This window comes from Labeo rohita, chromosome 1, assembly GCF_022985175.1.
Source record: "Labeo rohita strain BAU-BD-2019 chromosome 1, IGBB_LRoh.1.0, whole genome shotgun sequence".
Taxonomy (NCBI): Eukaryota; Metazoa; Chordata; class Actinopteri; order Cypriniformes; family Cyprinidae; genus Labeo; species Labeo rohita.
In genome coordinates, this window is record NC_066869.1 from 42245002 (window position 1) to 42261629 (window position 16628).

Below are 16628 nucleotides of genomic sequence, written 5' to 3' on the forward strand. Positions count from 1 at the left end.
CAGCTTCTTGTCTCTACTGGCAACTCTATTGGTGGCGATTGCGAGTGACATTGTAATTTACTTTCTTTTTTTCTTGTCTTCACCACCTTGCTACTGTTGTAAAATGTTGAGAGATTTGATTAAAAAAATAATAAATATATAAAATAAAGTAAATAATAAAATAGACTGCAAATTATGTCACTTGCGGAAGTGCAGGCGTCTGAGAGTGCAGGTGCATATCTGCAGCCAGACCCTATTGATTGCGAGTGGCATTGTAATTTTAGTTTATTTTTTCTTGTCTTCACCACCTGGCTACTGTTGTAAAATGTTAAGAGATTCAATTAAAAAAATAAATAAATAAATAAAATAAAATAAAAATAAAATCGACTGCAAGTGATGTCACTTCCGGAAGTGCAGGTGTCTGAGAGTGCAGGTGTCTGAGAGTGCAAGTGCATGTCTGCAGCCAGACCCTTCTCGTATACATACGTGTGTATGTGTGTGTGTATACATAGGTAAGTGTGTGTACACACACACACACGCACACAAATACACACATACATACATACATACATTTATGAACAGATAGACATAAAGTGGATGCTGAAGCAATATTTTTTTTATATCCTGACCCCCACTCAATACAGTCATCTCACCCACTCAGACACACACACACTTCATCCGTCTCACACATATATACTTGCCTGGCTCCCCGACACAAAACACTCACATACATATGACATCTTTAATGATAAACACTGATCACAGTGCCCATGTACAGTAAATCAGATGAGTAACCGCATCATTTTACTACTTGCTGGATACATCTGTTTATGTCACAAATTATCTTTGTATTCTTCTATATTCATGGAATATTCACATAGTGTTTGTCAATGTTTTTGTGCATTCTACACATTTTCAATCCAAGCCTAATGCAGGGCAGTTCTGCCAGGTTGAGGGGTCCCTGCTGCAGTTTTACCAGTAAAGAAAATGACTCATTTGGAGGACCACATAAGCCATGCAGTGGTGCATGAAGGTGAGAGCATTTCTCTAGATATTGATATACAGTAGATAAATTAATATATATAAATCATACATATGTTTGTATGTAGAATGATGAGGTAGCCTAAATGATGACGTAAATACTTGTTAGTGGACACATATACCTTCCAGTGCATATGTATTCTCTATTTTTAACAGGAGTGCCAAGAGAACATAAAGCAGAAGTTTGCAAAGGTCCATCATGGTGCTGGAAACAGAGTCACTGTGAGTTATTCTGTGGGGTCGTGAAAAGTCCTGCCTTTCTACAGATGGGCAGTAAAAAATCAACAGAATGCCATCAAAGACTCCTGAGGGGGAGAATCGGATGAAGCAAGAGATGTCTTTTCATTCATCTTTGAGTATCTGGAGGAGCTGGACACATTCATATCGAATTGTCTTGATGAACAAGGCCTCATGCCATGTTCCGTGTCTTTCAGAACAAGGAATCTCTCTGTGTAGCCTATGTATGTAGGTATGTGTCTTGCATAACAAGAACTGTTTGTCTGATCATTCAACTGTTCAACTGTTCAATCAACTGCTCAGACTTATGATATTTGGAACACATATTTTGTTAAACACAACCAGTCAAAAGTTTTTGAACAGTACGATTTTTTTAAAGTTTTTTTTTTTTTTTTTTTTTTTTTTTTTTAAAGAAGTGTCTTCTGCCCACCAAACCTGGATTTATTTGATCCAAAGTATAGCAAAAACAGTAACATTTGAAAATATTTTTACTATTTAATATAATTATTTTTCTATTTGAAAGTTTTCTATATTTCTATTAAAATGTAATTTAATTCCATTGATTTCAAATGTAACTTTTAGCATTACTCCAGTCACATGATCCTTCAGAAATCATTTTTTATTCTGATTTGCTGTTTATTATTATTATTATTATTAAGTTGAAAACAGCTGAGAAGATTTTTTTGATGTATGATATTCCATCACGTAAGTGAACAGCGTTTACAATGTGTTTGGTTTAATTTCTTTGACATGTTCTATGCGTAGCCTGTTTGTAGCCAAGATTTAGCTCGTAGTCAGACCGGCTATTTGTAGCCCACTCATAGTCAAATCTGATTCATTGTAGTTTTTTGCAGGGAGCGCATGAGATGGTTGATATACCATCATGTTTGCAGTGTCAGTAATATCTAAGACGTAAGTGTCATTTCGTGACATGGTCTATATGTAGCCACGATTTAGCTCTGAGTTGGTTGGGCTATGTGTAGTCTGCTTTTAGCCCAACCGGCGAAATCGAGGCAATCAGAATATTAGACCGGCGAAGAGCATGGACAAAATAGTCTTAAAATTGTTTACATGTCATTTTTTCCCCACACAGCTGATTATTAAATGCAAGTAAACTTTTGAAACATTTAAATTAACATTATTTTATATTTGATTTCATTATTTTATAGCATTATTAAATATAGCATTATTAATTATGCCAAATTAATGCTAATTTAAATGTTTCAAAAGTTTAATTGCATTTAATAATATGATGTCATGCATTCCACAAGCTGTTAAATGTAACATTCATACACATTACGATATAATTTGACTGTCTTTCAATTTAGAAATGCACCGATCGACTTGTGTTGTGCCAGATGTTGCTTGTGCAGCCACATCAGAACTGTTTTGTGTCTCCGTGCAACACAGCGTTTCGTTACTGAATAAATCCACGCTTTTAACGAATCAAATGAGTCAGTGATTCAGTAATCCATTCATAAAGGCAGTTGCTTGCCTCGTTTCTGAATGAATCAGCTGTTTGAACGAATCTGTTGAACTCACTCATTCAAACAGCCTTTTGCTGCCACCTACTGGTTTGGTTTCAATTTATTTTCATTTCAATGCCTACAGGTGTAGAAAACACACACACCAAAATAATAATAATAATAATAATAATAATAATAATAATAATAATAATAATAATCATAAAAAACGAACACAAATAATCATTTAATATTGTATTTACACAATATCACCGTACATGAAAAGTTTAACACTGCATCAAAGTTATTTATATTTGCATTTCTGCATTATAAATGTTCAGTTATATTTATCTTTACATTACTGCATTGCATCTGTTCAAAGTTATATATAGTTACATGTTTACAGTATTGTATTGAAACTATTAATTATATTTAAAAGTTTACATTCCTGCAGTGCAGGCAACATTGTATAAAATATACGTTTATATTATTTATTACGAAAATAAATCTAAAATCATCAATCTTCAACAAATGTTTTACTGTCTTTAATCCTTTGCCCAAGCTTTCACTAATGGGCCATTCTGGTAATTACTATAATGTATAACTATATAATACTATATTGTAATACTTAAATTATAAATCGCTGTCAAATTAATCTTATGAAAGAGTTTTGCCGCTCGTATATTTAGCTATAGAATGCGCTATGCGGAAGTAAATGGGCTGGCCGAGATTCTACCGGAAATACGTCAGCAGCGTTCGTGTGTAGAGTCTATTCCGCCGTTTTGAATTTTGTTTTTACACGAGAGAACATTAAGTTTACCTGTGGGAAAGCAACGGGCAATCAACAAACGATAAAGGACATTCCTACTTGGTCTTGTGAGTATATGTGTTCATTGTTTATCTATACATTGTTATCATGTGTAGGAACCGTGACATTTTAGTAAAGGGAGCATATCATAGATGATAGTGATCCCTATAGACTAGTCCCCACGGTACAGCATGCATGTGATCAGATGATTAATTGCAAAATTTAATAGATAATCGAGTGAAAGTTTATCATTTGTATGTGTTTACAAACTCACGCGATTTTAAAACAGCGAAAGAGCAAACAACAGAACAAACAGCTTTGACAAAGATTAATCTATATTCATGTATACAGTGAACACACATTCAGAAGAATTGGACAAACTGAGGAGGAGTTTCTACATCTGGAAAAGCTGTTGGAAAAGAGGATATCCGGGCAGCAATGGTGTAAAAAACAAACAAACAAAACCCTCTCCAAAACAGCATTTCCTCACTAGAGCTCTCATCTTTGACAAAGTCAGTCATTTATTTTAACTATTATATTGAATTTATGACTGAACAATGGCTTGTTACATACAGAGAAAGCATGAGCTAATTGAATAGAATATGTTTGTCATTGTACATGTACAATAAGATTTAATTTGAAACTTCCAAATTGATACTAAAGCTCAAAAATACAAATTATTTCAAATTGCAATATGCAGCAGTATTAAAATGCAAATAGCTAAGATGTGCAATGCAGCATTAAAACCTAACCGGTACAATCAGAAAACATAATTTAGTTAAAACAGGGATGAATTTATTATTCCATGTACATTTAAGGTTAATGTGTGTACTGGGTTACATTTTAGTTATAGCAGCTATCACTGTGTTGTTATGAAATTAGTTGTGCCATACAATTTTGGACACTTTTACACTGACGCATATAATACTACCTGCCTGACATTAGCATGTGTTATTCAGGTGTCAGTGTTGTGCAGAATTGAAGGAAGAAACCTCAAAGACAGTGCCAGAAGGATGCTGGAAAGGTAAAGTCTTCAAAATGTGACACATTATTTAAACATTGTGGTGTCAATACTTAATAAGTTACAGCGCAAATCAGAAATGTAAAAAACAATTCCTTTTCTGGTCATTTTAAAATGTCAAACTTTGTCTGCAATTGTTAACCACCTCAATCTGTATTATATGTTAGGGTTTTAAAAATTCCCTCATGTCCAAATTCAACATTAAGGGGGTGATCTGCTGCAGAAGGAGTCATTTGAAAAGACTGGACTGTTCTCAGTCATTAGAGGTATGTATATACAACACACAACATTTACCAGAGAGCTTCTCTCTTTTTTTACACACTGAATGGTGATGCACAATATATACCTCGTTTTTGTTTTTAGTGTGCATCCAAGTAAAAGAGAATTACTCTCTATCACAATTAGTGAAATTAATGTTAAAAAAAATGTGTCAAAAAAGCTTTTATGGCCATTTTGTTGTGTTTTAGATGTATATATGTAGGCGTTCATTAGCTGTCTACTTGATGTCTAGTCTATTCTTGGGCTATGGTTAGATGTCTGTTAAATTTTCACTGACAGCCCAAATTCAGTCTTGTTTTAGCCTAGACCCATATTCACTGTCTATTAGACGTATACATGTAGTCGTTTAATAGTGGTCTAACTGATGTCTAGCCTACTCTTGGGCTATGGTTAGACGTCTATTAAACTTTCACTGACAGCCCAAATTTTGCCTTGTTTTAGCCTAGACGTCAGGGCTATGTTTGAACGGCTAATAGACGTCTTTTAAACGCAAAATTGCATGCTGGGTTGCACCGGTCCGAATACGAACTATGATCTGCGTAGCGAGTGTTGTTGAACTCATCGCGGTGTTCGCGCAGAAATGCAGCCCCTGCTTCTTAGTGAGAGTTCTCTAACCTTATACCCAGGGTGCGATTTGCCTTACCCCCTCGTCCTCCCTCCCCTCCCCTCCCCTCTCTGGTCTATGCATCCCTGCCTCTGCTGAATTATTTTTATCGCCGGTGGGGATAAAAACATCCCGCGAACCCGCTCCTAAGTCCCGATTTAAATCAAATGATTCATGATACGCGCTTTAACGTCCCGTTCTGAATCAAATGATTCGCAAAACGCTTTTTTGAAGTCCCGATTGGAGCGCTTTGAAACAGTGAATCAGTTGTTTACTGGTTCGGAGTTTCAAAAAGCTCCGTTCTGTGTTCTTTGCTCGTTTTCTCTATATAATTTATTCGTTGTTTAAAATGAAATCATTACAATTAATAGGGCTAACTTACAATGTTTTTATTAAATTGTGATCACGTTAGACGCAGTTTCCATCGTATTAAATACATTTCATGACATGACACTCATTATCTGATACTTGCCTAAAAAGACGGGTATATAATGTGCATTGTTAACAGATTAGGCTATATACTGGAGTTGGGGTAACCTCCGCCCAGGGGCGTCGCTAGGGCTAATCATTCGGGGCTCGATCCCCTGAAAGTTTTTACTCCAGCCCTGAATGTTTTTTGTATGGCCTTTTAATTTCCACAGAATGTGTTAAAGTTTGAATGAATTAATCAAAAGTTGGTCATTGAACTTAAATCAAGTCGCGATATGGACTCGTATCTGTAAATATTATGCCGCAAAATACTATTTAAATATGAATCCTGCATGTTCTGCATGTCTTTTTATGAATGAACGGCGCAGACGCTCGCAGTGATTTCAGCGTCTGCAGTTTCACCAAATGAGGACATAAACACATTGACAAAAGCGTCAAATATACACACAGAAAGTTAAAGGTATTCACGGCAACCCATCAAAGTAAATCGTTCAGTATAATGTACGTGCCCACTACTACTACTAGTACTATTAATTTATAAAATGTATGCCATTTCTTCTCACAATATTTCTTCCACGTTTTAAATTTTAATAGTAAATCCCCTTTATTTGTCAAAAATAAAATATAATTTTCATTAAAAGATCAATTAAATTAATATTTTATACCTTCATTTGATAACCAGAAAAATACAGACATGCTAAAACATATTTGGTAACAATAAAACGTAAAGTGAGAAAAAATAAAACATTTTATAGGGTCCTAAACATGTCATTTTTCTTAACTTTTGATAAACTGACAGTAAATTGTATAAGATTCATGGTTTTAATTAATTACACATGATTAATTACATTTTGATTAATAAAATTAAATTTAATCATTAAAAGAAATCCAGAAAAATGAAAAACAGAAGAAAACAGAATTTGAAAAAAATAAAAAATAAAATAAAATAAAAAATAAAACGGAATTTGGGGGGAAAAAAGGGGCCCTATTTTTGCATGCAACTATATATTTGTTACAGTTATAAATACATTTTCAAATGTATTATTTTATTTGTCTGACATATTTTTGTAATGTTATAATTTTGTTATAATACTTTGATGTTTGTTATTTGCAGTGATTACTATTTACTATTGCTTATAGTGTGACAAGGTCTTTAACCCCCAGTTTAATGCCTCCGGAACCCCCTAGAAGGATCCAGGTTCAAGCACTTAGGTGAGCTTGATGTGAGTTCCCACCCACCACCACTAGCCCCTGATGTTTTGGCACTAGCCCTGGATGTTTTAAAATCCTAGAAACGCCCCTGCCTCTGCCTATGGAGAGAGAAAAAAAGTTTTCAAAAGCATCCCCCCCTCTGCTTTTTTCACAAATCGCACCCTGCTTATAAGCCCCTCCAAGATGACAGCCAATCATGATTTTGTCTTAGCTATGAAAAATCAAAGAATTCATATTTTGTCATTTTATTTATATTATCTTATTATTTTAGTGGATAAAATAAGTAAGTTTTGGGTAAATTAATTTCAATTTAAGCCCCTTATCCTCGCGAGTCGCGACTCATGATTCTTAACTTGTCTTGACAGAGAGGACTCTTTTTTTCGTTATTTTCCCGTGTTTGCAAGTAAGCTGTTTGGCTACATCAGAAACAAGTTTCTCAGTTATGAGGAAAGTAGGAAACTGACTCCGAACTTCATGGCACATATCTTCAGTTTCCTTCTTTTCACTCGCTTTCCTTCGCTTTTAAGTAGCTTGTAAATGCGCAGTGCACCTTTTACTTTTAAATAGCGGTAATTCGGTGTCAATAGCTTGAATCCCATTCAAGCAACAACAAAATACAAAGTTAAACTCACTTAGCCTATAAATTAATCATGGAACTTTTAATAACAAAACGAATTAAAATTAGCTTACACCATGCTATATGCCTAATATAAAATAACAAATAACTTAGGCTAGGCTTAAATACATTTTAAATAGCCTACAAAACTGAACATCGGTAAACACTGTGGAACCAAATAAGTCAAAAGTCAATAGGCTTTTCAAAATAAAAAACATTACCAAACTTCCACCATCGTCTTGTCTGTCTCGCCTGACCTCACTCTTCTTGTCGGTCAGCTTGTCACTCTGCTCAGGCCCGGCGTCAAAGGAGGGCTTGGGGGGGGGGCTTAGCCCTCCCTGCAATGATCTGACCGACCGACCCCTTCACCTCTAAGATTTTAAACGCGAAAAGCTAAATTGAATGCGATTTCAACCGAGGGGTACCGCTCCAATCTGATTTGTACCACCTCAGATTCTATTTGACTTCAACCTCCCAAAACTTGTTGATTTTAACCATTCAATGCAGACAATCACAAGTGTATTTAAACTTTAACTGCTAAATTCCAACGTGCTTTTGCGTCTTATTTGGCGCTGAGCTAAATACACGCGCTCAGTGCTTTTAGCCTATATCACAAAGATTCAGTGTTTTCAGCCACATAAAAATGTTTCAGACATTTAAATTAATTACTAGCAAAAAAAAATACATACTGATGTTTGTGAGTTTGTTAATGCACTGGTGTGTAAGAAAAGCGGCAATAATCCATTCAATTAAAATCTGACTACGTATTTTAAACTTAAAATACACCGTTTTGCTCTAAAGGATAAGAGTAACACATAATTCACATAATTGAGTCTGTGCACTCACAATATCAGCAAAACATTGTGTATTTGTAAAATAAAGAAAACAGACAGGATACGCTCTCTTCCATCTCGGTCTTGAACAGGAGCGCTTGAACCGAAACTCAGCGAATGCCTCAAAGACATGATAAATATATCTATAGAAAGCTTTAAATTACTACTTTAAAACTAAATAATTGGTCGACTTCATCTTTGCGACCCTGACTCAGAAAACGCTAGTTTTTAAATTAATAATTCACATATCTCCTTACCATTTTCCCCCGACACTTTAATGGTAATTTGGGACTTAAAGGCGGAATAGGCTAATCTAAATATTAAAGGCTCGGTATGGTGTAAAATTTCGGGGACAGCCCTAGTTTTAATCCAGCACTCTTTTTTTCTATAACTCTTCCAGCTGCACTGAAGGCATGCTCACTGCTGCTGCTGGCTAGGACACTTAACACTGTCCGAGCCGGTCTAGATAGTCACGGTAGCATAGTCTTGTGTTGTGATGTCTAAGGCTGAAACTAGGGCCCGTCGGGCTTGGGCTGAAATGCAGGGCTCTAGCTCACGTTCACTCCTCACCTTCTATAATTTACATATTTTCATTTTATTTTACAACAACATTATTTTTTTATGTATTGGTCTTGTATGTAGTAAATTAAACAAAAATCTGAAGTTGTGATTTAGGGCCCCCTAGCGTTCTGGGCCCATATGCCTGGCGTGCTTTGCACCCCCTGTAACGGCCCCTGCCCCAGTCAAGGCATCTTTCAGCTACAAGTAAAACGTGAGGCAGCGATCTTAAGTTCACAGTTTCACCGGAGAATAGCAGCCCATCGCCAGCTCAGATTTCAGCGACACGCCGGAACGAAAATCAGAGAACCGTTTAGTATACTTGAATTAAAATATTACTTTTAAATATTATAATTTTATTTCTAAAATTCTTGTTAAACAAGTTTAAATGGATGCAAAGTTAAAAACTATGCTACATAATTAAATTTGTTTTATAATTTTGTGTCTTAACTTAATAACTGTTCACGTTTTGATTATTACTGTTGCCTCTAGCAATTGTGTCTGCTTTTTAATTTTCAACCTATCACTTTAAACCAGCAGTAGTAATTTTCATTCAATATTTGAGTTAAATAAAACAACCCAGCATGTTGGGTCAAAGATTTAACCCAACTGGCTGGGTTAAAATAACCCAGTGCTGAGTTTGTCCATATTTGACCCAGCGCTGGGTTACCAAATAACCCAAATTGGCTTGTTTTAACCTAGTGTTATTTTAGAGTGTAATATCTACTTTCTCATGTATGAGTGGGTGTTGATTTAGCTCAATGGGACCTGAACTGAACAAGCTAATACAGGGATAGGCAGAGGCTTCGCTCTGACCCTAATCAAACACACCTGAATAAGCTAATCAAGGTCTTCAGAATTACAATTTTTTTCAGTTGCTAACATCCTTTTGTCCAATCTCTAGTCACATTTTCAAAACTTTAAACACAATTAGCACAACATCCGTCTGTTGTGACCCTACCATTAATACAATTTGTGTCGTTTCACAAAATATGCAATCAATTATCATGTTTCTAAAATGCTTACATTTTCTTTTCATACAATGCTTACCCAAAAACAAAATCATGGATCTTTTTAGTCTTATTTACAAATGCTTAAACACAGCATGTCAGAAATGAAGACTTAATGTTCCAAACCTTAAATATAGTATTAAGCTTCTACTTCTGCAACAAAAACAGCTCAAAAGTATAGAAAAATTTCTCTCTATATAAAATACTGTAACAACTGATTAGCACCTTTAAGTAACAAAATCACTGAAATATTTAGAAAAGCTGATTCCATTCTCAGTTTGAGGAACAGTCAGCTATTGAAGCTCTTTCCACTACATCAACAACATAGAGTAAAAAAAGACCTCTTTGATTTGGTTTTGTGGATGCAGAACAACAGGAGAAGAGTTAGGAGAGAGGAGTAAGAATATGTTGGACTGTGCATTTTTATGTTTGTTTGTTTTTTTTCCCCCTTTACACATGTGAAACCTATGAAAGCTTATTTATGCCATAGAATATAAAGGGTAATTTGACTTTTGTATCTCACAATTCGTTTTTTTTTTTTTTTTGCAATTGTGAATATGCAGTATCTCAAAATTCTGATAAAGTCTGAATTGCAAGATGTAAACTCACAATTCCAGTAGAAGTCTGTATTGTGAGATCAAAAGATTACTGTTTTTATTTTATTTTTCTTTTCTATACTGTGACGGAAACAAGTTTGCATAGTAACCAAAGGATTTTCTCTTGTACATTCTATAAAGTGACTCATTGACTCATTCAGTAGTATGTTGCCAAGAAACGGGTTTCAGTTGAAGGTAAACTGAAGGCTAAATTACAGAAAAAAATATTAATTTTTATATTGTGTATTATATGCAGGTAGAACTGAAACATGACAAGCAATGCAGTTTTTGTAAAGCCATCAATTGTTAGTATTTTGACAGTCACTGTACTATGATTGACTATATGTTTCTGTTGGATAGAAACTAGTGATAATGTTTTGACTGAATGACTCTATTTTGAATCAGGTTTGCTGTGTTTTGAAAGAGTTAGTATATGTAGAAAAGGGTATTCAGCATTTTGAAATGTAGAGTTTGTATTCATTTAACAAAATGTGGTTTTGGCCACAAAATGAACTATTTGGTTAATTGTGTGATGTAGGTGTGTTGCTGTGTTAAGAGTGTAGAAAAAGTACTTTAAGTATTGGTAAATGGTTGTTAGCAATTGAAAAAAACTGTTTTGGGGTTTCAGGAATATACATTTCATAAAAAATGAAATTGACTAAATATACATTTTGGTTAAATAGAGTTTGATAGTCCCTGGAGGTCAATTAACAGGAGGTACGCTCAAGATCTGTGTTTTTCAAAAACATTTTGTATCTTGTATTTGATTTTTATTGCACCTTAATTTTAAAACTAATTTTAAAATTTAATTTAATTTTCAAGCTTCCTTTCTAGGAAGGACAAGAACAGTGTTTTGAGAACAGTAAATAGCCTCCAACCTAGGAACCCACACTCTCAGAATTCTTCTGCATGGACCAGTTGGTGCTGGAAAATCCAGCTTCTTCAACTCTGTGAATAATGCTTTCCAGGGCCATATCACTACCAGAGCTCTGGCAAATTCTTCATCAGCTGCAGAAAGAACTTTTACTTTGGAGGTGTATCACTGATTTGATATTGACTATATACTGTGTATATATATGTAAAGGAATACAAACTGATGACATCATCAAATTACTAAGCGGTCACGTCGAAGATGGTTATATTGTAAGTGTTTTTAATATAGATCTTTATTTGAGATCTTTCAGTTAAACACTGCATAATGTCTTCTAGCAGTAGTGCAGAGGTACATCTGAAATAAGCTCTTGCTCTGTGAAAAAAGTGTAATATATCAGGTATCAGGTGTAACCTGTATCGTTATTGTATTTGTCATTTATAGATAGAGGAGTGTTCTATAAAGCTGGGAGTTTCTGTGAAATGCATTTATCCTGTGAGGAACTACCATGAGGAATGTGCCACTGATGCTAAAATGGATACTCTGAGTTTGGATGCATTGCAAAATATTGCTAACTTTGCCAATGACTATGCGGAGGACCAAACAGACAATCAATAAATGCCCTTTAATCTTTCTGATTTCTAGCATCCAAATTGGTTTCCTAACCAGTGGGGAAAAGGGCTGATTTCAAGTGGTTTTATTGACATTATATGCATACAATGAAATAACAAAATATTTAATACATTATGTAGTAGTCTTATTTATTTTTGTTCAATAATATTTACACAATTATCATTAGTAGATAGAAAAATATATTTACAAATAGCAGTGGATATAATCAGAATTATGTTTATCATAATCTGGATAGACGCTGTGTAATGTTTTTACCATCATTTCTTCAGTGCTTAAACTTGCTTTTTTTTTTTTTTTTTAATTTGATACTCTTGATTTTACTGAATTTTCACATTTCCCATGTTTGTGGATGAGGTATGCTATTCAGCCTGCTTTTGTATTAAAAATAATCCTACATATGTATTTTAAGTAATTGTTCTGGTTATATTGTGTATTGTATTATTTTTGGGTTTAGAGAGAATTAGTTGTATTGTTTGGAAAAGAATCCCTGGAATAAATAAATGATGAAATATTCAATTGTGACTCTAAATCTTGATTGTGTTTATACTAGACTACTTGAAGATAATGACTGTTCCTTCAAAGCATTTATACACCCATTTTCAACAGTACAAGTATTTAATATCTTAAACATATATTATTTATTTATATAGATAACAAAATGTGGTATTTGTAAAATTTAAACTGCCATCTTGGTAAAATTACAAGCTCTTTTTTAAAAGAAGGAATACATTAAAATTATTGTAACAAAATATGTATCACATTAAATACAGAGTAACAGTTTGACGGGTCCTGTAATTAAATTGCTAACTAAGCAGTTATGTTTTGCATTATAATTGTTTTAATACATTGTGGCAGTTTATAGACTTTTAAAAAAAACACAAGTATTGATCATAATGCTGAATGTGTGTGAGAGTTTGGAAATAAAGTCATTTGCGGGTGTATATTCCTAAATGCTTGTGGCAGTAAGGACAGGAGTGATGGGCATCTTTAAACCCCTTGACACAGAATGGGATGAGGCAAAATCCACAAATGAGCCTGTAAAACAATGTATTGAAGACAGAGACAATGTGAAATGATTGATGTATTTAGATGAATCTTTCATAGTTACCACACAGTTTTGTCAGTAGTTCTTACCCAAGTACAGTTAATAAGCAGCACATGCCCCATGCAGCAGAACCAGCCTTATATTTGACATTAGTGATGATGCTCCTATGGCAGTACTTGCACACAGTCGCTGTCGGTGTGTCATCCAAAAGAACAACCATCTGCTGTGGCTGCACCACGACCACCTGAGGAGCTACAGGATTCACTATCTGCTGCATGAATACTTAAATAGAGAAAAAGTGAGTTCATTTTAGAATCAGTCAACAATCAGTGCTCCTTTCATACAGAATACTGTGCACAGGATACATACTCAAATTTGACTGGTCGAGCAGCGTTGTTGTACAGCCCAAACAGCACTGAGATTTTCCGGTGTTTGCATCACTGTTTTTCTGTGCGCGTTCCAGACAGAGTGTCAGTATGTGCATTAATGGTGACGATTTTTCAGTGACTATTTCTGCAGGTTATGTCGTTAGGCCAATAGGTGGCGGCAAGTGACTTTCTTAAAAAACTGTATGTTGACGGAGATGCATTAATTTTCTGCTATGCCTTCTTCTGGAATGGTGCGCATTGCTTTATGGTGTATTGTATACAGCCTGTTGTATACCGCATATTTTTGGAAAATGCTATCCTAGTATTTAATAGGCGGTGTGCACTTTTTTTGCACGGTTTTGCACGATTTGGTCAGTTGCCCAGATGCGCGGATGTAAACAGTAACAATTAATGTACTACTGAATACGTTGCTCTGCTAATTTATGCTGTCTAAACCACGGAAAAACATGTCGAAGCTGCTAAATCATATAGAGAATGAATAATAAGCAGGAAAGGGCACAATATTTTGACAAACTAAACGTAAAGATACATACAAGCAGTATTAATTAAGATATTAGACTAATATTTCACCTACCTTGCCCTGGAAACCCTGGGTTTTTTTGGCCTTTTTTGGCCAACCATAAATGCCTTTTGTTCCTCAGACTGTTTTTTGCACTCTTCTCATTGATTTGTTATAATTTTTGGGAGTCTATAGAACTCCAAATTTTTTTTTCCGGTCCAACCGATTAGTACAGGCCAGAACATGAAAAAACTGTCCATTTTCAGCAGCAATAATCAGCAAAATATGCGAGGTTCAATGGCATTGTTTACATTTAGTGCCACCAATATGGCCGATTGATGACGCGATGTGAAAACACTCTATACATTCAGAAAAATCTGCATACTGTGCACAGTGCATGCATATACAATGTAGACAATAATGTTCTGAATTTGAGGATAAATATTTGATTTATAGACATAGTTCGTCCAAAAATGAAAATTTGCTAAAAAAAATACTCATCCTCTCAGGCCATCTAAGATGTAGATGTAGTTTGTTTCTTTATTAGAACAGATCTGCAGAAACTTTAGCATTGCATCACTTCCTCACCAGTGGTTCCTCTTCAGTGAATGGGTGCCGTCAGAACATCCAAACAGCTGATTAAAGCATCACAGTAATCCACAAGTAATCCACATGAATAGCTGTTTGGACTCTCATTTTGAGGGTACCCATTTACTGCAGAGGATACATTGGTGAACAAATTATGTAATGCTAAATGTCTCCAAATCTGTTATGATAAAGAAACAAACTAATCTTTATCTCAGATGGCCTGAGAGTGAGTACATTTTCAGCAAAGTTTCATTTTAGGATGAACTACCCCTTTAACGGCACTTACTTTGTTCTCTGTGTTGGACAATTTCGATTTGAGGGGGCACATTGAGGACAGGATAAGGGTCTGCCCTCCTTCTGTTAGGGTTTTGAGGAATATCTTGAATATTGACTGTAAACAGAAAAAAAATCTATTAACTTATATTTTTTCATTCTTACATAAATGCAATTTATATGCAGACCACGACAGCTGCAGCTCTTACCTCTCCCCCTGCCAAGAGGTGGCGCTGTGGCAATTGTATATTCGGGTGGCGGTGAAGGTAGAATTTCCTCATAAATGGGAAACTTATTAAAGTCATTGTATGCAGGGGGTGGGCATGTGTAGCCTTCTGCTGCTGAGGTACATGCAGGAATATCCATCTATTACTGGATATAATCAGATAGTATATTAAAATCAGTGTGCTTTTTATGAGCTTGAAAATGTGATACATTACATTACGTCAGTGGTATTACTACAGTAGGCCATGTGAGTTTTTTTGTATCAGCAAAGAAAAAAATAGAAATATTTGTAATAATTATGGGATGCATTTTCAGAGCATTTTATTAATAAAAAAAATTAGATACAATATGAGTAATTTAACCTGATCATATAGGCCTACGTCAGACCCATAACTTATGTTAGAAAAAGACTGAGTAAATTCATTTCACATTTTAAAACATCCTAATTATTTTTGAAAATGTGCTTTATACTTGTGTAATGACCAATCATAGCCTCATTTCAGTCTTTCAGCTTTTTCATTCTGGGTTAAACCCAAAATGTTTGTGTTATCAGCTAAGATCCTGAATAAGTATAAGAGCTTACGTTTGGTCGCTGCTAAAAATGTAAAACAAGTTATTACGTAAAAGTTATGTCCTTATGAACCTCATTTTTCTTTTACAAATCAAAAATGTGTTTTATTTATCTTCATGATATATCACTTATTATTTGATCCAATGTCTGATATTGCACTTTCAGATGTGAACTTGGCTTTAAAAACAAATTAGTCGCATGGCATTCATTATTTAATATGTTGGTACTGAAGCATTTCTTTCTACTAAACATTGACGCACTTCATCACGTACAGTATGTAAACTTGGCTGTGAATAGGGAGTGTTTACCTGACTTTTGCCAAACCATGTTTGTTTCGTCATACATTAATTACGTTTCATATATAAGCTGTAATAGCCCATAGCACCTCATGGCATAGTTAGTGTTTCACCTGACTTCAAAACGATTCCTTGTCATAAATAATGCAAATTTTAAAGTTTAAATGTAAACAGGTGTCAATAGCTGAATTATTCTTACCTGCGTGTTGATACTTCACAAAAACTTCCGTTCTTATGACATCACTGTCTGACTAACTCTACCTGTTTACCTGCTCATTTTTATCATCTGTGCATTCCATTGCAATGGAAAGGAATGTGCAGCTACATAGTGAACGTGCCTTAGGGTGAGTAAAAATAAATGCTTCGCACAGACATGTTAAGTATATTCTATTATGATTTGTCTGAATGGTTTGCTCCAGTAATTGTTGTTAACATTAATACTCCTTTCCTTCGGACTATCTACTGTATCACGGCATGAGAAGAATATATCTTGCTGTTGCTGTGCTGCATATGAATATTTAGAGTACAAACATGGTTGTTAAATCATAAATA

General features: G+C 34.8%; 1 protein-coding gene across 1 annotated transcript; it reads right to left on the reverse strand.

The window, feature by feature from the left end:
* Positions 1-12834: 12834 nt before the first annotated feature.
* Positions 12835-16368, reverse strand: si:dkeyp-75b4.8 (lipopolysaccharide-induced tumor necrosis factor-alpha factor homolog). Its single transcript, XM_051113878.1, has 5 exons — positions 16276-16368; positions 15194-15356; positions 14998-15102; positions 13325-13517; positions 12835-13225 (listed from the first exon to the last, which is right to left on the reverse strand). Exons 2-5 carry the CDS (start codon positions 15348-15350, stop codon positions 13117-13119), a joined length of 564 nt encoding a protein of 187 aa, XP_050969835.1. The 5' UTR covers positions 15351-15356; positions 16276-16368; the 3' UTR covers positions 12835-13116.
* Positions 16369-16628: the final 260 nt, after the last annotated feature.

What these genes read in the sequence shown, in the direction of transcription:
- si:dkeyp-75b4.8 (XM_051113878.1), bottom strand. Translation starts at nt 15,350, where the DNA reads ATGGATATTCCTGCATGTACCTCAGCAGCAGAAGGCTACACATGCCCA. An exon ending in ACCTCTTGGCAGGGGGAGAG is followed by an intron (nt 15,103 to 15,193) that starts GTAAGAGCTGCA and finishes TTCTGTTTACAG; the next exon opens with TCAATATTCAAGATATTCCT. An exon ending in TGTCCAACACAGAGAACAAA is followed by an intron (nt 13,518 to 14,997) that starts GTAAGTGCCGTT and finishes TCTCTATTTAAG; the next exon opens with TATTCATGCAGCAGATAGTG.